At 43.4% G+C, this 22,783-nt stretch overlaps 3 protein-coding genes across 3 annotated transcripts in view; all 3 read left to right on the forward strand.

Annotated features, from left to right (window-relative positions):
• LOC134483152 (uncharacterized) overlaps positions 1-22,783 on the forward strand; it is a 757,250-nt gene that overhangs the window by 75,763 nt on the left and 658,704 nt on the right. The gene's annotated exons all lie outside the window — the stretch shown is intronic.
• LOC134483158 (disks large homolog 5-like) lies at positions 2,458-6,513 on the forward strand. Its single transcript, XM_063278414.1, has 4 exons — positions 2,458-2,642; positions 3,708-3,867; positions 5,125-5,268; positions 5,899-6,513. Exons 1-4 carry the CDS (start codon positions 2,561-2,563, stop codon positions 6,077-6,079), a joined length of 567 nt encoding a protein of 188 aa, XP_063134484.1. The 5' UTR covers positions 2,458-2,560; the 3' UTR covers positions 6,080-6,513.
• LOC134483147 (DNA-directed RNA polymerase II subunit GRINL1A-like) lies at positions 16,821-18,119 on the forward strand. The gene is given in 1 exon segment (XM_063278395.1): positions 16,821-18,119. A coding segment is annotated over 1 exon segment (1,095 nt). The 3' UTR covers positions 17,916-18,119.

Raw genomic sequence — 22,783 nt, forward strand, 5'->3', positions numbered from 1 at the left:
CTCAGGGAAGCTTGAGATTGCCATAGGCACAGTATTAGGCTAGAAATGCTGAGTAGGTAATATTAAGTTATTCAGATGGTGATACCCATTTCATTTGTTCTTAACGTGGACCTAAGGAAAGACAGATCGAGGTCCTTAGAATACAAAGATCATTTCCAGTTCTTTTCTACCTTTCCTGAATGAAAGACTGGTTGGCAGAGAATGGTAAAAATTCAAGAATTGGTAGATGATGCTTTGAATGGAGGGTGGGTTTCAGTGCTGGTTTTAGACAGGTTCTCAATTACCCCATCTTGTTCTCTAAGTTGCTCGTCCTGTTCACTTTGAGCTCAAATAAAGCTGCTTCCACTTTCCAACAGGTAGTCTTACAAAGGGGCCTCCAAGGACTGTGAGGACAGCATTAGCCAATGAGAGCTGAGGTGTGTAACCCACAACTATAGCTTTATCTGAAAGACCCTCAGACAGAGGAGACTCTCGCTCCAGTCCTGAGGACAATCACCACCCCATGAACACACAGGACTCAGTCTTGATGTAAAAACAAGAGGTTTACTTTGGGATACCAATGCACTGGGGCTCGACACGGTCCTCACGCAGGAGGGATGTGAGGAACCTCAAACAACAGAAATATACAGCTTAAAATGTCAGTTAAGATTACACAGTTTCCTTAGCTCAGCTATTTCGTGCCAAGGATAACTAGGCAGATGTTTCTCGTCCTGGAATTCCTGGGATAAGGCCGTAACCACATCAATGCAGCTATTTCAGTATGAAGGACGTCTGACTTGATATATGTTTTCTTATCCTGGGGTTCCCAGGACAAGGACCAAGGATATCTGTCTTGGCAGGTGTTTCTCTTCTGGAGTTCCCAGGACAAGGCTATAGCTATGTCAGCCTATAGCACAGCTGCATTCAGTACCAAGGATATCTCACTTCTATAGTGGTCAGTCAGCTTCCCAGAGATGTTTCCTGTCTTCTAATTGCCCTGCAGTAAATATGTTCTGTACCCTCTGTTCTTATGGTCCGGCAGCTTCCTAGAGAGTGGGTGGGAATGTGCTTTCTGTACTTTCTGGTCTATTGTCTAATGTGTAGGGGCTAAGCGAGGGCCAGCTTAAAAGATTCTCATTCGTAAGAAATGGCTGTACTGATATCAAACGGGGATCTTTCATATCCACTTTCTTCCAAGTCTACCAGCCATCTCAGATTGTTGCTGTAATATGCCTGACAATCAAGGACATAGAAAAATAACTTGATACACAGCAAGGACATTGTGATCATATCCTGTGTTGTTATGTATGTTCTAGATGAGGTTGGTTAAAATGACAATATTGCACAAAGCTTTATATAGGACCCATCAAATTAAGGTTCACTATGCACTGTCATAGCTAAAATGGCCTGGTCAGAAGTGACCACTGGATCACTCTTCTGTAACTTCACATGAAAGGCTTGTGCTTTTTGTGTTTTTTTATTTTTCTGTTTTTTCTTATTTATTTATTTATTTATTTATTTATTTATTTATTTATTTATTGTTTTATATGTTGTCAGGAAGATAGTTCAAGTCATGGATCTGCCCCCAAAATCTGAGCTTTGCTACCAATACTGTAAACAGTATTAGTGTATGCATTCAATAAAATAACTTGTTTTTTTTTTTAGTAGGATAGATGCGTTTGTGTTTTGTGGGGTGATCCATGAAACAGGAGTGAAGATGCTTGTTTCTTACTCTGTCCACTGAGTTATGTCTCTAGGCTTGTCCAACTCCTTTGGCTGTACCCCCCCCCACACACACACACATTGCTGACTATTTTATTTTTCAGATGAAATCAGACGTTATAGCTTAGAGAGGCCTGTAAGCAATACTGCTTTTGTAACTTAGGTGCAGAGAGGAGAGCCCCACACTCAGCCTGAGGGTGCATTCACTGGTGGATCCAATATTTCAGTTTCCTCTGCTAACAGATCACCACATTGTTGCCAGGACCATAATGAATGCAATTCTTTCTCCTAAGGAATCCGGTGGCAACTGTTAAATGTTAAGCACAAAGCTTCAGGTTGTACCTATAATACACACCCACATCGCAACCTACCCTACAGGCTATTTCTGGGTGTGATTTCATGCACCTGCACATGATGAGACAGGAGACCTCTTTGGCTACTTATAGTAACTGGTGTGATTTCTCAGTAATCTTTAATGGGTAATATTGCTGACTGAGGAGAATTTGAGGTAGGATGAAACATTTCTGTGCAGGGATTGGGGAGGAAGCACTCATTTAGATATATAGCAATGACTTAGGTTTTTCCAATCAAGCCTAGAGCCAAATTTGGCTTTGGAAGCATGTGGTGCTCAGTGGCTATGCCACAGTGAAGTCTCCTGAAAAGGGCACATCAGCTTTTGCTCAGTACAGGGAGAACATTAGCAGGGAGGCAAAGTCTGTTCTCCGTGACATCAGCCGTCCCTTCGTGGACATTCTATTGTCTCCTAGAGACTTCTTGGAATCCCTAGATGTCACCAGTATCGTTGTGACAACCAATTCCCTACTTTTTCTTTTAGTGTCCAAAGGATATATCCGCAGACATGTTTGCCCGTCTTTGTAGGCGCTTTGGGAGAGTTGATGTTGATAGAGAAGAGTCTAGAGTGAAGCAAACGAAACCTAAAGGTAATGATGGACACAGGACATGGGGAATGTGGAGTAAGTTCTGGGCAGTGTATGTTGAGCTTCCTCTCAGGGGTGAGTGTGGGGGCCTTCAGCTGGCCTTTATAGCAATGGGCCACAACCACTGGAACATCTCCACAGATATTGAATTCCATGATTATCACAATTCCTGAAAGTCAAGGTTTTCACATTATTAGTTTCTCCATAACCACATGGAGGATATGGCAATGCCTATGCTATTATTGGGTGAACTTCTAGTCTTTACTTTTACAGTGCATTCGGTATGTTAAATTGATATAATAACACCATAAGTAGTCATGGAGGGTATAACTTTTCTGAATTAAACAGGGCATCAGTGTACTTCACTTTCATTGCTTCTTTAAGTAGTGACTATCTGACAGTAGTAAGAGGGAGAGAACTGTGCTCCTGGCCATGACCTTATATTCTTAGAACTCCTGTGACTACCTCTGGCTGACGGGGCCAATCTTACCTTCATATATTAGAGGTTCTGTGTGGCAGATATTTTTCTACAGTAGCCAAACTATATGGAGCAGGTAGAGAAAGAGCCTGTAACCTATTGGCACTTCTGGGGCATTTGTCATTTCAGTAGGGGGAATTAATAAATCTGTTGACCATGTCCTCCCCCTACATGACTTTTTAATGCAAAGTTATTGGACTAGAGTAACAGTGTAGGATATCTGAGTATCCCTGATCAATCAATTCATTGTGGATGCTGAATTGATGATCTGACTTCTGAAACCAGAGGGGTGAGGGTCCTGAAACCAGGTTGTAGCCTGCGTACCTGATAATAATCCTGGAGAAGGCATCTCTCTGGTACTTGTAAGCCTGTGTGGGCGGGCATAGGGAACACATGGCTGCTTACATCTCTTGGTCTCTATATAGTAGTGGGGGAACTGTGATCCACTTAGGATACCTCTTACACATAGACCAAACTCCTTGCAGTGACACTGGCTTCCAAGCATGTTCTCCTGTTTGGACCTCACTGTGGTCTGTGTATGCTCTATGCATTCGCCCCATGCGGGTTCACTTGTGTTCTTCTACCTACAGCGGCCTGCAGACAGACGTCATCCCCTGAAAATGTCCTAAACAAGGTGCAGGCCATCGAGGAAGAGGAGAGGCTGAATAGAGAACTGGAGCTAACTACCAAGGAGAGAAATGAGCTGACAGATCGCCTCCTTTATGTGACAGGTGGATCCATGAGCAAGAGGTATGCATTGCTCCAAACAAACGACCTTGTTCTAAACCTCATCTCCCATAGATAGGAGATTCAGAACCTGACCCTTACTGAGGAGTGAGATTGAAAATGGACTCTCTGATTCTGCCTGTTGAAAATCTGAACTTGCAATCTGAGTGAAGATTTCAGGGATAAAGTCACTGGAGCATGAGTTCCCAGTGTACAATTGGAAAGCCCTTGACAGGTGGTAGTTTTGCAAGGTTCTGGGTGCTGTGAGTTTGTGGAGCGTGTTTGTGCTTGCTAGGAAGGTGACTGAACGCTATCATCTCCTGGCAGCAGCCTTAGGTGACAGGTCCCACAGTGTTCATATCAATGCTTAAGTAGAAGGCCTGAGGCTCTGGCCTGCTCCTTCTTGTCTCTGTGCCTTACACTCTGAGACAGTAATGGTGCATGCATTTCTACTGATTCTCATTGTGCTCTTTCCATATTTGTCTCTCTTTCTCATTCTCTGAGTCTGTTTACTTTTCTTTTCTTTTTCTTTTTTTTTTTTTGGTTCTTTTTTTCGGAGCTGGAGACCTTACTTTTCTTTTCTTGTGGGTGTGCCCCAGCTTGTGTGTCTGTGTGTGCACAGCTCTGCATGCATGTGCACAACCTTTATATGTTTCTCTATCCCTCCACCTTTGGAATTTAGGGGTCTGTTTTTTGACCTCAGGATTTACCTTTATAATAGTTTCATGGAGGTTTAAGTGCTTTATTTTGGAAGCCCCACTTTCAACAGCACAGTTCTTTGCCTGTGTAGTCACATTTGTCTATACATTTGTATGCCTTGGGCAGATTATAAGTTTGTGGCAATATCTGGTCTCATCTCCAGAATTATGTGTACTGTCTGCCTCTAGAATATTAGTTATTCGGCTTGTAGCATTCCACTTGTCAAAACAGGAAAAATGAAATCAGAGGTTTCTGGATGTGTGTGTGTGTGTGTGTGTGTGTGTGTGTGTGTGTGTGTGTGTGTGTTTGGGTAAGCTCTGTGGCCTAGGCTCTTGACAGCATAACAGGTTTGAATGCAGATCCAGCCCTCCTGATTGAAAAAAGTGAGCCAGGGAACCCTTTATCTGGGTGCTTAGCTTCTGTTGTCCTGGGCACACAATTCCAAGTTTCTGAAGCTGAAGAAGATCCAAATATGTAGAATTCAGAAAGTGTCCTTCCAGGGCTGGGGTAATACAAGACACAGCCTGAGTTCATATAATCCTAAACCTCGATGTTCATTGGGTTCTATCTTCCTGGGGCCAGCCCCTACTTCAGGCCAAATCCATTTTATGAAAACTTGAAGATAAAGGAGAAAGAGGTCATGTCATTACTGCACAACTTAGACACAAAGAACATTGAACATCGTGAGAAATTTCAGGAGCTCAAGAAGGAGATTAACTTCTATCGGTAAGTACTGGTCAAAAGGGCCCATCACTTGTGGAATATCCATTGCTGCCTCTCTTTGTTCTGGACTGGAGAGCCTGCAGCTCTGGGTCCATGTCTTCTGCTGTTTAAATATCACTGTGCCGTGGGTCTTTTGGACTCAGTTTCAGTTCCATAAGAGACTGTGACTTCTCAGCACAGTGTCTATGCATCTTTAGAAGGCTCTGGATAGAACTATACTGATTCAGGCATCAGAGTGTTATTAGGCCGACCTGGGCCTCTGGGGTCATACCAGGTTTAACAAAGCTCAATGTGGGGACCACATGGTTAGCATGACCTCCCTTGGTTCTACTGTCCTCTTGTGGTTGTTTACTGCCTACTAATTGATGTTGCCCAGATGCATTGGGCTTTCATGGATAGTTGTAGATTCCTTGTTCTTTTGGAGAGACATGGACTGTTAGGTGCTTGGGTCACAGAAACAATTTATTCTTCCCTGGATTGGCCGTTTGCTGTTTGTGGAGCAGCCTTACATGTATGGAGATGTATTCTATGAAGTCTTTATGGGTATCTGGGTCCTGGTGGAGTTTGTGGGATTTGGCAGTTGGAATGGGAGGAAGAGGCTTCAGGATCTTACTATGCAGAGTGTGTTTCCAGCAACCTGCACAGCCGGCTCCTTATGGACCAGGCATGTATGAAGAAGAAGTTGGTCACATTGAAGCAGGAGAGCAAGGAGTTAGAGCGATATTTGTTTGAGTTGAACCCGAATGCTGAAGACGAACAGGAGAAGACCAGCAACCTCCAGACCCAGCAAAATTTGGTAGGAACAAGCAGCTGAGTCAGATTAACAATGTCTGATACCATTTGCCTATTGGATACATCTTTGCTTCCCCTATCATCTTTCTAATCTCCCCACACCCAATCAGTCACCCACCTCATGTGATAGAGTTATTCATTGCTCTGTCTATGCACAAGTATTCTGGGATGTTAACCACTTTTCAGAAACTGAATTATGGGCAAGTACACTTCTCTGCCCTTTTTGAAACTGCAGTCCAGAAATGGTGACAGAGGAATAACATATCACATGACTGCATCTCCCTGTCATAGATTGGATGCTATGAAGAGTTTTGAACGAGTTCTTGGTCGTGTGACAAAGGTCATACAGGGGTCATGTGATGGTTGGAAGCACCTTGTAGGGATAAGAACCAAGTGCAAATGGCAAATGAGTCCTGGTCATTGGCTTTGATCTCAGTATCATGTGGCCTTCTCCTTTCTTCCTGCAACCCAGTTAGGTCTCTTCTCCTTTCCCAGTTCTTGGTTTTCACTGGTAGAAGTTTGAGGAGCAGCTTGTTCTCCCACAGTACTGTGAGGGTTGTTGGTGACTTTCCCCAGGCTGCAGAGATATCAGCAATGATTTCAGTGAAAAGATCAGTGCTGTCTGTCCAATGCAGCTGTAGGGACAGAAGGCAGCAACTTGACACCTGGTATGCGTGTCCCCACTAAATCAGTGTCTTAATAGCTGCCTTCTCCTCCCAGGTCTCAGGAACTGCAAGAGACATGGAATAGGACAGATCCCAAGAAGACAGCCCCCTGAAGAGTGAGTTTCTCTGTCAGGAGTTCCCTGCTGACGACAATCCTCAACAGTCAAAGACTTTTTTGGGGAGAATATTCTTCTTCTCAGTTAATTTCCTCATTGTATAGAGACCCTAAATTTATGTATCCGTATGCCAGCCTGTCTCATTGAGGTCTTTCTCCTCTCTCATACCGACAACACCATTTGAGAGACATCTGAGGGGACTGCCTTGACATCTCGTGTCCTAGAGGAGAAACAGCACTACAACTGTGTTTCTAAATGTTCATTAAGAAAATGCTGTTAAGAAATGTTTTTGGTTATGATTTTCATTGAAGTTTTCTTTTTGTTATTTCATACTTATATATTCTTGTTACTGTTTTTCATTTTTTATACCATTTTAGTTGTTCATTTTATGCCTGTTTTTTGTAAATTGTATTCCTTATGAATAAAAATTGATTTGTAACTCTTGACTCTTAAGACCATCTTATTCAAGGGTCCTTTCCCCTCCTGTAGACTTAGAACTGACAGCTGGATATGGATCTTTGCATGGTCCAGGCAGCATGAGTAAATAGGGAATTTAAAGCCACCAAGCTGTACACAGGGTGATAGTGTCTTTTGTGTGGATAATGTGACTTTTTTTATGGACACACACTTTATGATGTAATCACTGACATACTGTATCCATGCTGTCATGTGTTCTGCTCATCCTAATCTATATCAGTCTACAACACCCATTCCTTATTGACTGTTTGCCCAGATATTGAGTAACACACACTCATGCCTGTAGAGCTGCAGAAAAAATGACAACTTTCACAAAGGAATATAGAATAATCCTAATGGAGAACCATGTGCCTCGGTTTTTCTTACAATACAGCATTAGTATTAAACCACAAAGATAATGACCATCAACGTCATTTTGGGAAATAGGTTTTTATAGGTGCTGTTTCACTTGATCATTCATATGCTGTGTTTTTTATTGTTGCTGATTATATTTATTTTTATCATGTAACTCAATGGATCTTTTTTTTTCAAATGTATGTCTGGGCCACTCCTGAGTGCATTTCCCTCATGATCCAAAAGAGGGAATAGCATTCCCCATTGTAGATGATTGTTAGGGACCATGTGGTTCTTCTGAGAGAGCATCAGATGCTCTAACCTGTGAGCCATCACCACAGCTCCTGTAGGTAGCTTTTGTCCTTCCAGGGCATGTGCTGTACTAGGTGGACACGATCACCTTCAATTAAGGAGAGAGATCTCAGGAGATGTGTATGTACAGGTGGTTGAGCGGTGCCTGCTCAATGTGGTAGCCTGCTAGGCATCCATACCGGGCTCTGGTGCCTCCACTGCTCATTGTGCATTCAGGATCATCCTCCAGCATCACTCAGTTTCAATTCCAAACAGATCTTTCACTTACTATCTATGATCATATAGATTATGCACATCTGATAAAATACAGAAGAGACTAGCCTCCTTCTACAGGCCAACTTGGCATAATGAATTCTTTTGATAGAAAGCAAGATAATTATCTTATGATATGCAGTTTAGGGAGGTCCTCAAGAGCATCCATAGTGAATGCAGACTGCAGCTGTGACCACATGTTTCTTTTGCAGAGCAGGTCTGTGCAAGCCCAGAACTTAGGTGGGATAGTTCATGTTTCACCTTTTACATGGAAATCTGTGATCGTATTGAGAAAGTATATTTTCCACGTGACTCATTTACAATTTATGGAATTAAACTGACTTACTGAGAGTGGAGGTGACTCAGAGAGATAAAGTGCAGAAGACTTATCCAGTATGTCTGCAAACAGATGCTGTCTCATTAGTGCTTTTCAATGCTCAGCAGCTAGAGAAGCAAGGGAGAGGCATTGGTGACTCTCAAGCTTAAGTCCTCTAGTCATTATAAGCTGAGCATGACACAAAAAGGGTCATAGGTATCACACTAGAATCTAGTAACTAGATTTAACCAACCTACCACATTAATGCTGTGTTTGGTGGTATTTTTTGCTCTCTTAGGACCTGGAAGAGGCTTGGGGTTTTCTAATCCTACTCATAATTTATTATCCTTCCCAACACTGTGTGCTTTGTTCTGTTAATGCTAACAGCGCCATCCAATACCTAGGATATTTTCTACTGACATGTGTGACGTGAGACAAAACAGTCCCTGTCATCCGTCACCTGAATAAACTTCCTTAGAGGACAGTGTAGTTGGAGGGTCCTTCTTTCCTCTCCAAGATCGAGAAACATTTCCAGTCTCCAGACAAGTGTGTCAGCCATTGTCCAGTGACTGTCTTGAGATGTCCACAATGTCAGCTGAGTGAGGGCAGGGCAGGGCAGGGCAGGGCAGGGCAGGGCAGGGCAGGGCAGGGGATTGGGGCAGGGCAGGGCAGGGCACTGGGGCAGGGCAGGGCATTGGGGCAGGGCAGGGCAGGGCAGGGCAGGGCAGGGCAGGGGATTGGGGCAGAGTCCATGAGATGTCAGTAGGCAACAGGCCAGCTGGGGCTAGTGTGGGTACAGGGCTTCTAGTGTGGGTGTGAGAGGAGGAAATTAGGAATGGTCAGATTCTGATGCAGCACATAGGCCGGAAGCAGCTTAGATCATCTCAGTGCCATATAGGGACATTGTAGACACTGATGGGCAGTGTGGGGATGGTAGGGCCCCATATAGTGCTCTCTGCAGGTGTCAGGTGAGCATACAGTGGCTCTGTCAGACTTATGACAATCAGGCAGGCACTGGGTGCAAGTGAGAATCATGGGACAAGCCCTGTGTGCAGCCTGGTTTGGGGACATTCCCAGGTGCCCCATGGACTGCAAATTAAAGGCAAAGGACACAGGGAAGCCAGCAATTCCCATGCACAGGACATAAATACCTGTAGAACTTTCTAGAATTTCCATAGACTATCTGTTACTAGTCCTCATTATAGAAGGCACCAACATTCTGCCCTCTACTTCAACTTGGTGAGACAGCTATTCTAACTCCAGCAGGAAGGCCTCAGGGAAGACAGTAAGACCTCGCAGGTGACCCCTTTTATATTGAAACAGGGTCTTCCTATGGAGCCCAGAGTGGCTGTAGGATACTAATGCTCCTGCCTCACAGTGACTAGAATTCCAATCCACCCTCAAGAGCAGTTGATTCATCACTAGATCAGACTAAGGACATGTGAGGCCCCAGGGTGCTAGGATTACCAGGGTCCTAGTAAGTTTCTCCAGCCTAAATTACAACCTGAGTCAGTGCTGCTATTTGGGACACCGCCTGATGCCCAGTGACATCACACCTTGGAACTCTTTGTCAAAAATAAGCTGTTATGGGAATGAAGTAGCCACACAATAAACACTGGTCTGGACACTCCTAGGTCAAGAATCCCCTGTTGGAAATGCCTTGGACCGCAAAATTTTAAATTCTATATCCTTCTGGCTTTTAGAAGATTTATAAATACAAAAAAAGAAAGATGGGCATAGTAATTTAAGCCTGTGATCCCAGTCATGGGAAACTGAGTCAGAGTGATGGAAGACTGTAAGTTCCAGGCCAACCTGTGTTTCAAGAAAAAAAAAAAAGGCATGGTGAAGATTCCACTCAAATGGAAACCAAAAGGGTTTCACATGGGCCCTGCCATCCACTGGTCACTACATCCACTCTCATCACCACAGCCACAGGCAGACACTGGGGAACATTTCCCACTGTCTCTCTTTGGGATGCAATCCACCCCATGATTCTATGTGAGGAATCCCCCAAAGGTTGCATCATATGAGGGACCTAGAAAGTTCAAGGATTGGGAGAATTTAGGAGTTTATAATTAGGGATGATCTACAGCTGTGGCAAAGCCTTTTCCCAGCACATGGCAGCCCTAGGTTTGCCCCCAACAGTAAAAATAAAATCCCCCAAAATAATTCAAACAAAATGTCCTGAAGCCTGCGCCCTGACCAGTCTCTTCAAAAGTGCCAGGAACCTGGGTCCACATTTAGGACCCAGCACGACCTCTGTGACCCATGAGAAGGGATCTAATATGGGAATTAGTACAGTATGACTTATCCTTGTGGATACCTTTGGTGACAATAACCACCTGACCCCTGAAAACCCATCTACCTGGGGGGCTCAACACTCATGTCACCCAAAAAGCCCAGATCCTAGGGCCAGCATGGGCAGGTGGTGAAGAAAGTTTGTCTCTCATGAACATCAGTTGCCGCTCCTCACCTGACTCTATCCTCAGGAGACAATGTCACCCCAGAAAGTGTGGGTGTCAACGGCTCTTCCCAGGCCAAGGCTGGAATACTGCTTAAGATCCACAATGCACAGCAGTGCTCACTCTAGAGCTAAATGTTCTACAGCTGAAAGGGGTGGGTGCTCTGCTGGCCACGCCCCTCCCCTGCAGTATTTAGTGCACTCAGAGTGGTGCTTCAGATGTGAGGGACTTCTTGAGGCTACTCCCATGGAGAATGGCAGATTCATCAGAACCGGGCACAGGGTGAGTTCAGAGCACAGCTGGGAGGAATTTAGGGATGCCAAGCCATGACTAAGACCAGATCCTGGGCTGACAGGCAGTTGAGCTGGAGAACTGGCATCCAAAGTGTGACTGCCTAAATTCCTCTTAGACCAAAAGCCCTGGATCTGAGCTACTTTGGTGCGTGCTCCTAAGTGGGGTCCCAGACACAGCTCAGAATTGGGGCTGTGCATGGACTTTGGTGCTGGCAGCAGGTGGCTTAGCCATAAAGTGCCGAGCTTTCCCATCTGTGCCCACTCAAACTCCTCTGTTTCATTTTAGGTGTGTTTGGTATAGTTTTGAGACAGGGTATCTTGTAGCAGCCCAACTCGCTTTGAGCAACACTGTAACATAAAAATAACCTTGAATTCAAGATCCTCCAACCCCTCTGTCCCAAGTCCTGGAATTAAGACCTCCAGCTGTGACCATTTTACTGTAGCATAGGATCCATCTGTATTAGAGTGAGCTTTGGAAATACTGGAGCTCCGACTGTTCCTTAGAATTCAGGTTTCCTTAATTCTTAGCAGGAGTTTTGTGATGATGGGGATGACAGAGTCAGGAGTTACACTGGGAGAGGTAACAGTCCTGGCAGCCCTGAGTGCACAGTGAAAGTCAAGACAGAAGCCTGCTGATTAGCACCTGAGTGAAAGTGGGAGGATTCAGAGTTCAAGAACAGACTCAGTTACATACCTAAGACCATATTGCAACATTTTTGTTTCATTTTTGGCTTGTTTTCTTTGAGACAAGGTGTTAATTTATAGCCCTGGCTGTCCTGGAACTCACAATGCCTCTACCTCCCAACGGATGGAATTAAAGGCATGTGCCAACATGCACTTCCACTAATTAATTTTTAATTAAACATGCTGGCACAATCCAGTAATCCCAGTGCTTAAGAGGCAGAGGCAGGCCGATATCTGGTTTCCTGACAAGTCTGATCTACAGAGAGCATGTCAGAATACCCAGGGCCAAACAGAGAAACCCTGTCTCAAAAAATAAACAACAAAATGAATTTGTTTTAAAGAAGAGAGGAACGATTTAACAGAGAATTAGTGGCCGAGATCCAAATGATATTGGGTAGTGCAGAGTCTAGCTTCTGAGATGAAACTGGACACCATGGGGTTAGGGTGGGGATTCTCATCTTGGACTGGGAGACAGAGGGTGACTTCAGGCATGGAAGGTCAGTCAGCCATTAGTCAGGATTCTCAATCAAGAGGGTGTTGTAAGATCCAAAATGTGTGAGCAGTGTTCTGCATGAGACTAGAAGAACCCGCCTACCCATACAAAACAGCCAATGAAGAGTAATCACAAGCATACGTCTGGAGGTCCACAAGAGGTTAACGTCCACCTTAGTGTGGATTATTCAGAGCACAGGTGGAGAGGAGTAGAAGAGCTGATGGTGGCTGAGGCAGGAGAGGAGTTCGGGTGTGAATTTCAGCCAGGAAAGGAGCTTGTAGGTCGGGCAGAGCAATGAGAGGTCTAACAGCATAGCTGTTGAGATCCTTCAGATTAATTTGTCTTAAGAGCCTCATGCCATAGCCAAGGACAGGAGTAGATCTGACTATTGGGTGGGTGGGCTCACATAGCCCAACAGGTTTGGCCTTGCATCTGTGGGATTCCAAGTCTCTCCCTTTAGACACAGCCATGGTGAAGGTGTAGCAGTGAAGGTGCAGATGGCTTTGCAATGCTTGGCTTATGGTGTTGAGTACTTCATGCTCCACAGAGCTAGGGAATGTCCTAGAAGCCAGGGAGGCCGAGCCATGAGGAAGACATTTCTCCGTGAGAGAGAAACGATAACCAAAGTCACTAAGAACTTCCTGAATCACAGTGTCTGTTAACCATATATTTTATTTACTTATTTTTATGGGCCTGAGTGTTTCACCTAATAAATGCTTGTGCACCATGTGGTATGTCTGGTGCCCATGAAGTCCAGAACGATTCCACTGAACTGCAATTACAGGCTAATACGAGCCACCATGTGGGCACTGGGAACTGAACCCTGGTCTTCTGCTCTTAGCCACTAAACCATCCATCTCTTCAGCACCACCCCCAATTGTATTGTCATTAATATTTAACCATTTAGCCCTCAGTATTTGAATTAATGCAGATGTGACAAGAGTTATAGTTAGCATGATGGTTCAGGTATAGACATGCAGGCATCTCATTGTATACAAAATATAAATCCTTTCTTTCTTTCTTTCTTTCTTTCTTTCTTTCTTTCTTTCTTTCTTTCTCTTTCTTTGTTTTACTCATGGAAACAGGGTTTCTTTTGTGTAGCTGACCTGGAACTAGCTCTATAGAGGGAGCTGGCCTAGAATTCACAGAGATCTGTCTGCCTCTGCCTCCCAAGTGTTAGGATCAAAGGCTTACACCACCACCACCACAAATCCTCCTGTTTTAAAGGAAAAATGTAGCCCTACATGGCAGCACCAGTTTAGTCCCAGTATAGACATTTTTCTAGAGTTCCTGAAGGGCTTGCTGCCTTCCCCTTTAGGCCTGGCTAACATGAGAGCTCCACACCTATGGGGTTTGCTTCATAAGAGTCTGGAGGATGAGGGTCATAGGCTGATGTAACTGTGTACAGCAAAGGATGCCTGGTGAAGGTCAAGTGGGTATCACAGCTCAGCAGGTAAAGGCTCTGCCACCCAGCCTCATGGCCTCAGTTTGATCATCTGGTGAAAGTAGAGAACTGAGTCCACATTGTGTCCTCTGCTCTCCATGTGCATATCATGGCACAGGAACACCACAAACTACATAAAATGTAAAATGCTGAAATGCTGAGAGAAGAGGCCTATGGTAGGCGCCTCCTACACCTGAGACTTCCAACGCCGAAAAGCAGGGGGTAGAGAGTGAGGATGCAGAGTGCACACAGGTCAGGACAAGGCCATGTTACTGAAGCCTCCATGTGTGGTGAGCAGGCTCTGGGGCACCATGAGGGACATCAGGAGCTTCTGCACTTTGTAGAATTACAGGGTTCCATGTTACCTCATATGCCCACGTTTTGCCCCCTGCTGCAGGGAGAAGCCAATACCAGAAGCCTCCAGCTCCCAGCCCTGCTGGAAGGTTTGAGGAAGGTGGTCCTCTTCTTGTGGTGCCTCTAGTAGGAGTAGCCCACACTTGGGCCCAGCTCCCACTATCAGGAAAAGACAGGTGGCTCTGGTCTTTGCACAGCTCCAGTGGAATGAACAGTGCATCTCTCCTCTCTCTCTTGCAGGAAGTCTCAGCCTCTGGTGCAGGTGATGTTCCCAAGGCAAAGGAAAGGGAAGTGCAGAGTGAGGACTCCCAGGATCCTTTAAAACATTGTCTGCATTGTCTTCATTAATTTTTCTGTTTAATTTTTATTCCATGTGTATTGATCTCATTGTAGGGGTGTGCATTCCAAAGCATGAGTGTTGAAGGTAGAGGAAAAAGCCATGGGAGTCACTTTATCCTACCGTGTGGGGTCCCAGGCTCTGAACCGGGTTGTTGAGCTTGGCTACAAAGAGCTTTCATACTGAATTTCCTGCTGGCTCTGATTTCAGGGAGAGCATCTCATAGAGCCCAGATTGGCCAGTAAACTACTGATCATCCTGCCTCAAGTATTGCCATCTAGTTCATGAAAGGGTTGAGTTACTGACACGAGGAACTGGGGATGGGCAGAGGTGCATGACTGAGGCTATCTCTGCTCAGCGGCATGCCTTTGGGGACTGGTAGTTTTCATCACTGAGATGTCATTTGACTGCAGTGCTCCTCTGGAGAGAAGGAGTCTCTTTTGCCAGGGCATCAGGCTCTCCAGACAGGCCTGGAAGTTGGAGGTCTAGAGGCCAGGCCTGCATTCCTCTTCAGAAGCTGCATTTACCACTCTGGACAGTGCTATAGCACAGGGTCACATATCCAGTCCTACCCTGAGACCTGCTGATAAAGAATGTCTATCCTGGGACAATGTCTATCATCGGTTCAAGGTGTGGCCCAACCAACTTATTATAAAGGAAGATAGTAGTTGGTTGAAAAAGGCAGTAACTTTCTATGAACCATATATTAAGTTTTTATGTATACTAAAATTAACAATGGAAAGAACAGTGGTAGGAGAGGAAGCTAGAGGACAACTGCTGAAAATGCTTGCTTTTGAAAATGCTAATGAAGAGTACAGGAGAGCATTATTACCTAGAAAGGAAACTGGGGATATTAATGCTTATATGAAGGCATGGAAGAGGATATCTTTTCTGAAAATGGAAAGATGCATATTTGGCACGTATTGATCCAGATAGAGTTATTAACTTATACATTGAAATACTCTTGAATATCCTATAGGCACTTTAGCTCAAGATGAGTTGCCTTTAGAATGGATACATATTAAATTTATCTTTAACAAAATATTAACAACATATGAGGAACAAATTTCTTTAATTATTCAGCAAGGCATACAAAGACCTGTTACACTGTGGGGATATGATTGTGCTGCTTTTGTTTTCTCATTAAGCAAAAATAAAGTGGAATATTTAATGCAGACGTCTGAAGTTTTTCAATTACCCATGATTTCTTACACTAGAAATACTGAATTTCATTTTCCCCATAGTAAATTCTGGGATTGCTTAAGAAAACAAAAAAAAATGTGATAAATACACTAATTTCTGTTGATCCATTACCATCTGCCCTTACTGTGTTTACAGATGGCTCTAAGACCAAACATCTAAGACAGATGGCTTATTGGACCAAAGATAAATTTTGGGGACAAGAATCTTCTTTTGGGTCAGTTCAACAAAATGAAGTATTAGAAGTAATTAATGTATTGCAGGATTTTACTCATGATGTAAAAATATTAAAGCCGAGTCAGCTTATGTTGTAGTAGTACAGAATATTGCGACTGCTGTTGTTTCTACATCTAAGCCGATATTAAATGTTATTCTCACATATTAAAGGACTATTGTTATTCTGAAACTCTAGAATATTTATTACAAATATTAGATTACATTCAAGATTGCCAGCATCTTTAACACATGGCAATCATATGGTAGATCAATTAGTGGCATTTGCTACCCCAGAAGAAAGCAGTCATAATCATGCCAATACAGGATATTTGCATATTAAATATAAGGTCCCTATTCTGAAGCCAAACAAATTATTGCTAATTGTGGTATTTGTGAGCCTTCACTTATAAAATGTATTCCATCTGAAATTAATCCCAGAAGGATGCAACCTAATACATCGTGGCAGATGGATGGAACCCATATTTCTGAGTTTGGTCGTCTTTCATATATCCATGTAAGCATAGATAATTTTTCAAAATTTGTATGGGCTACACCATTGCCAGGAGTACGCACTGCTCATGTTATACAGCATCTATTGGAAACTTCTGCTGTTATGGGACCGCCTTCTAAAATTAAAACTGATTATGGACCAACATATATTTCTTATCAATTTAAACAATTTTGTCGGCTCTTCCAGGAAAATGGCGACTCCTGCACGTGCTCCAGAGTTGCGGCCCCCACGAAGCCTGCGACCACCATGGGCCCTGCTGGGGAACCCTGCCTGCGGGGCCAGCCTCAGCCCATGCACAATGTGCTCCCTGCCCTGAGGCTTCGAGCCCCCAGTTCCTGAGCACGTGGGGCGGCAGAGTTTGGCGGAGCTGCGGGAGAGGTTGAGGCGCCAGGAGAGACTTTTGCGCAAAGAAAAATTCATTTGCAAATTGCCCGACAAAGGTAAAAAGATCTCAGACACCACTGCCAAACTGAAAGCTGCCATTTCAGAAAGTGAAGAGGTCAGAGGGAGAACTGAACTACTTCATCCTGTTAGTGTTGACTGTAAGCTAAGGCATAAAGCAACCACAAGAGTTGATACCGACATAGACAAGGCCCAGAATTCTGACCTGATGCTTGATACTTCATCATTAGTTCCTGAATGTCCGTTAGTAGACATTGAATCATCTAAAACAACCTCAGAAACTCAGGGACCTACACAGCTCACTCACAAAGGCAATGAAGAGACTTTGGAGACTGGCTGCACAGTGAGTACCAGCCTGTCTGTCCTCATCACAGCCCAGGCTCCCCCATCTGAAGTTAATGAACATCTCCCCCAGCATTCAAGTCAAGCAGAAGAGGTTTCCAGCAGCGTCGACAGTCTGTTTATCACTAAATTGCAAAAGATCACAACTGCAGACCAGACCGAACCCTCAGAAGAAAACACCAGCACTGAGAACTTTCCAGAACTGCAGAGTGAGACTCCTAAGAAGCCTCATTACATGACAGTGCTAGAAATGCGAGCTAGACACCCAGTGCCCCCTCCTCATAAGTTTAAGACCAATGTGTTACCCACACAACAGAGTGACTCACCAAGTCATTGTCAGAGGGCTCAGTCTCCTGCTTCCTCAGAAGAGCAGCGAAGCAGGGCTAGGCAGCATCTTGATGATGTCACAGCAGCTCGCCTTCTTCTGCTCCACCCCCTGCCTGCACAGCTGCTCTCCATAGAAGAGTCCCTGGCTCTGCAGAAAGAGCAGAAGCAGAATTATGAGGAGATGCGGGCAAAGCTCGCAGCACAGAAACTAGCCGAGAGACTGAATATTACAATGCAGAGCTACAATCCAGAAGGGGAGTCTTCAGGGAGATACCGAGAAGTGAGGGATGAAGATGATGCCCAGTCCTCGGACAAATGCTGAAAATGAGCGCTGGGAGATCCCGGGAGTCGACTGTTGAGCTTACATTGTCTCATCGAACTTCCTAACAAGTACCAAGACAGTGTCAGACCTTGTTGAGGGACAGCAGTTTAAGTTACACAAAGGTAGCTACAAAATAAGAACCCAGTTTGTCTTACAGAAGATGATCTTCACATGCTTGAACAGTTCTATATTTGAACATTGTGTTTGTCCGTATTGTGTTACAGTTTTGCAGTATATTGTGCATTAGTCTGATATTTTAGTGTGAGTAGAACACACGTTTTCTTTAAGATATCTGCTTTTTCCTTCTTCGTATTCTTATCAGATAGCACTGCTTACACCCCTTCTGGTGAAATACTTTGTTATTCCAGGCACCTAAAGTGAATTAGGAAGGCCTGGTCCCCTCACTCAAGAAATGAGGGGAGCAGTCTAAAGAATGGTACGCATGCTTGCATGGACAGGTTCCTGAGACGCTGGATGTGAAATGCCGCACACAACACTCGGGAACCACCACCACTGTGTCTGCTGCTCTGTCCTCTCTTGGGGCGACTGCTGTCACCTGTGATGAGGTTAAGGAGCACGTGGAAGAAGTGCTGGGTGGGGAGGGTCTTCTGAGCTGGTGTGGGGAGCTGCTCCTGGCTGCCCTAGGCTTGAACTCATTGCCGTCTGGGATGATAGGTCCCTGTACAGGACACTCGTGCTTGGTAAGGAAACCGGTGTTTTTCTAAGAGTTACAGTTGAATTGTCAGTATATTGCATTTTCCCTCGTTAAACCCACAGAGGTGTTTACAGGCTGCAGAAACCTCAGTCCTGTATGTGCACATTTGTGCTGTTTAAAATGATTATATGATCATTTTCAGCAAAGATAACAATGTTATCAAAAAGCCTTTGTCTATTATGTGGAACTTGTAAAGGAGAAATAAAATACCAATCAGAGCAAAAAAAAAAACCATTTTGTCAATGATATCATATTGTACATATTACTGGTATAGAATACCATCCACAAGGACAAGCTTTTGTTGAAAGAGTTCACCATACCCTGAAATGACAAATTATAAAATTAAAAAGGAGGAAAAGAGATGACTTTACACAGCCTGAATGGGGTTGGCATACCAGTCCCAGAGTAATATTGGCATAAGCATTATTTTTTATTAATCTTCTTAATTTACCACAAGGTGAAGTTATATAAAGAGCAGATAGACTCTTTATTGGACTTCTCCCTGATGGCATGGAACAGAAAATATGGATAAAAATTGCCCGAGATGCTGAATGACAGGAAGGTACATTACTGTATGTAGGGGAGAGGGTTTTGTCTCCTTAAGGATGGGGGACAATTCTGGTTACCCGGGAGACGGATCCAAGCACAGAATGATAAGAACCGCTCCCTACCCTCAGAAGAAGCCAGTTAAACCAGCTACATTCTCTCCTGACGGATGTTCTCCGGAGATGAAGGAGGTGTCCTCCATTACTGAGGCCCTGGCTTCTCTTAGTGTCAACAAACGACAACGGAGAAGGATCGATGCAGTGACAACCCCATTACCTAGGTGAAGCGATTAAGCCCTGAAAGGAAAACTATGTTGTCTCCTACAGGAAGTCCTTTACTGCTGAGCACGTATTGTTAGCAGTGTGTGCTTTACTCACGGTTTCTTCTGTTGCGGCCAATGCGAGTTATCAGGCTTATATTCCTTGTCCACCTTTATTTGAACCTGCTACTTGGCGGGCAAACAGATGTGGTTTTACACACCACCCCAAGCATTTTATCATCTCTTTGGAATAATTTGACCTTTTGAATAGACGTGATGGAGCTTTGTATAATTTTCCTTATGCTGGATTAAAGATGCCTTTGTGTTTAGGAAAGAGACCAGGCCTACAAATGGGTTTTTAAAATTGGCGATTACCAGGAATAATTGTTACAGGCTCCAGGATTGACAGCTTGGTCTATAACCAAAATTGGAATAACATTACATTTGTTAGCGAGCCAGTATATCCTACTTGTGCTTGGTTTACTTATGTAGGCTTAAAATATCTCCCATGCAATTGGAAATATTGCCCTGGTATGTTTGGAAAAATTATTCAAGATAAATGAATAAATTGGGGTCCTTATGGCCAATTATTAATACATGTTCAGAATGGAATGTTACCACTTGTGATTTGTCAAATGTTACCAGGATGAACTGAGAGGAGAATGAACGCCTTAATGGATGCTTGCTGATGGAATGTGGAGATGGAGGCATTGCTGATAACCGACTGGCCTCTGTGGAAGATCCTACTGCGTTTCAAGCTCATTTGTGGAAGACTGTCATTGCATTAAAAGAAGATGTGCTTGCTAATGGAAGCTTTTCTGGGACACTCAATCTGCCTCTCAGTATAATTTTACAACATTTAAGAAAGAAAAGGTTACTACTTGTATTCCTATGCCATATTTCTTTTTAATAGGTAGATTTAATTTTGCTAATGGATTTGCTTGTACTAATTGTCATTAGTATTCATGTATTGATTCATCTATTCAGTTTAATATAAATCAATATTCTATTATGATATTCAGCAAAAATATATGTATGGATGCCTGTTAATTTGAGACATCAATGGGCTCAAGATCCTCTTAATTATATGATTATTGAATTTTTTAATAATCTGCTGAGGAACAGTAAAAGAATTATTGGAGTTTATAGCTACTATTTTAAGCCTTATTTCTGTTGCTACTTTGGCAGCCATTTCCAGCATAGCATTAAAAACATCTATGGAGACAAAGCATTTTGTTGAAGACTGGCATAAAGATTCACATGAGTTATGGATAGAGCAAACTAAAACTGATACTAGACTTCAACATCAAGTAGATGTTTCAAAACAAACAGTAGAATGGTTGGGTCGAAAGATGTTATTTATTGAAAAATATGAGGATTTGAGATATGATTGAAATCCTACTACTTTTGTGTTAATAAATATATGGATAATGATACAGAACATGATTGGAAGTTAATTCAAGCCTATTTAGAAGGTAATGAAAGTGCTACAAAAGTAATTAATGCCTTGAAATACGATGCTCGAATGTCTTTTGGTAAACAGCTAGAAGATACTACCCCTATGTAAATAGCTAAATTATTGGATGATCAATTGACAGGATTAGATCCCAAGGCTTGGCTTCAAAGGATTTTCCATAGCATGGGAGGAGCTAGTTTTGCCATAATCTTATGTACATTATGTATTATGTTGCTTTATTTTTACATGATTAAACCCCTACAAGTACATTTTGCTATGTTGTGGAAAGTCTTTCTTTTAAAACAAAAGAAAAAAGAAGGAATTGTTAAGACATAGATATGCAGCTCCCAGGCATGGTCAAGAAAGGCCTGGTGACAGATACAAGTAGGAGCTAGAATGCCACCCTGGAGAAGAAAATGTTTTCTCACTTGGCCTAAGCTATGTTCTGCTATGTTCTGTCTCTGTGCAAGCGGGTCTAACGCTGTCTTGGTAATGGTGAGTATATTTTGATTATAATAAGAGAGGTGATTTGTTATATGAATATTTTGAGAAGAAGCCTTTGTTCATTCGTATTTCTTTGTTTAGTCTTCCCTCAGTTGTTCCTGGTATCCTGGGAATAATGATCTTATGGTATCTTGACAAAATGAAAATTGTAGTAATGAACATTCCCAGCTATATAGGGATTAATAAAGCTTGCAACTGTGTGCAGTTCCTTCTGCCTTTGCTCTGCACCCCCTGTGTCCTGGGGGTATGCATCCATACCCAGGGCCCCCAATTCACTAGACATTGACAACTGGACACCCCACAAAATACAGAAGCATCTACCTTAGTCAAAAATGGATATTTTATTGAATGCACACACTAACACTGATTGATCACATTCATGTGACTACTGAAGCTTTTTCTGCCCTCTGTAGCAGTGATGATGTCAAAATCTAACTGAAAACCATGCACACCCGGTTTAGGCTGTATCAAAGTAGCCCATGATTTCAGTGTTCCCTCCAAGGTGCCATGAGACAGTAGTAGCATGAGTCTGCATGCACCTCGACAGTTTTCACTAGGGACTACACACACACACACACACACACACACACACACACACACATTTCACAGACATGGTGCACATTCTTTGCACACAAGGAAGAAAGTGAGCAGTAATGAAAATACACCAATAATGGAATTGATGGAGGGAGCTGTGGGGAAGCTGGGGCTTAGAGGTACTTAAAGGCCCTATGCAGGCTCTCCTTTTGTTGAAAGAAATTTCAAGTGCAATGTGGTTCTTTTTTTTTTTCTCTAAAGCACAGAGGGCTAGGTTGGATCACAGGGCTTTGAGCATGTTCGGCAAGTGCAGTCACACTGAATTAAATCCTAGGGCTGGAACCCTATTAATCTTCTACAGAATTACAGAGCAGCCTGGATGAAGACTCTCAGCTGAAAAGGTGCACATCTCAAGACAGGCAGTGGACAATGGCTGACAGACTTGACTGAAGAATGGAAATGTTTTGCTATCTCACAGGAAAAGAAGGCCCCTCCAACCACACTGTACTCTAAGGACAGTTTATTCAGGTTAGACATGACATGAACTATTGTCTCATGTCACAGATGTCAGCACAAAGTATCCAAGGTATTGTATGCCAATGGTAGCATCAACAGAACAAAGCACACAGTGTCATCAAGACATAAATTATGAGTTTGTGTAGCAAGACCCAGGCCTCTTCCAGGGTCTTAGATAGTAACTGAGAACCTCAAACACAGTAGTAATGTGATAGTGTGGTGTGAATCTAGTTACAACTAGTTTCTATTGTGACACAGATGACTCTTTATGGTGTCATGGTCAGCTTATAATGAATGACTAGACCTAAGCATGAGAATAACCAAATACTACATTGTTT

The sequence above is a fragment of the Rattus norvegicus genome, chromosome 19 (assembly GCF_036323735.1).
Source record: "Rattus norvegicus strain BN/NHsdMcwi chromosome 19, GRCr8, whole genome shotgun sequence".
NCBI lineage: Eukaryota > Metazoa > Chordata > Mammalia > Rodentia > Muridae > Rattus > Rattus norvegicus.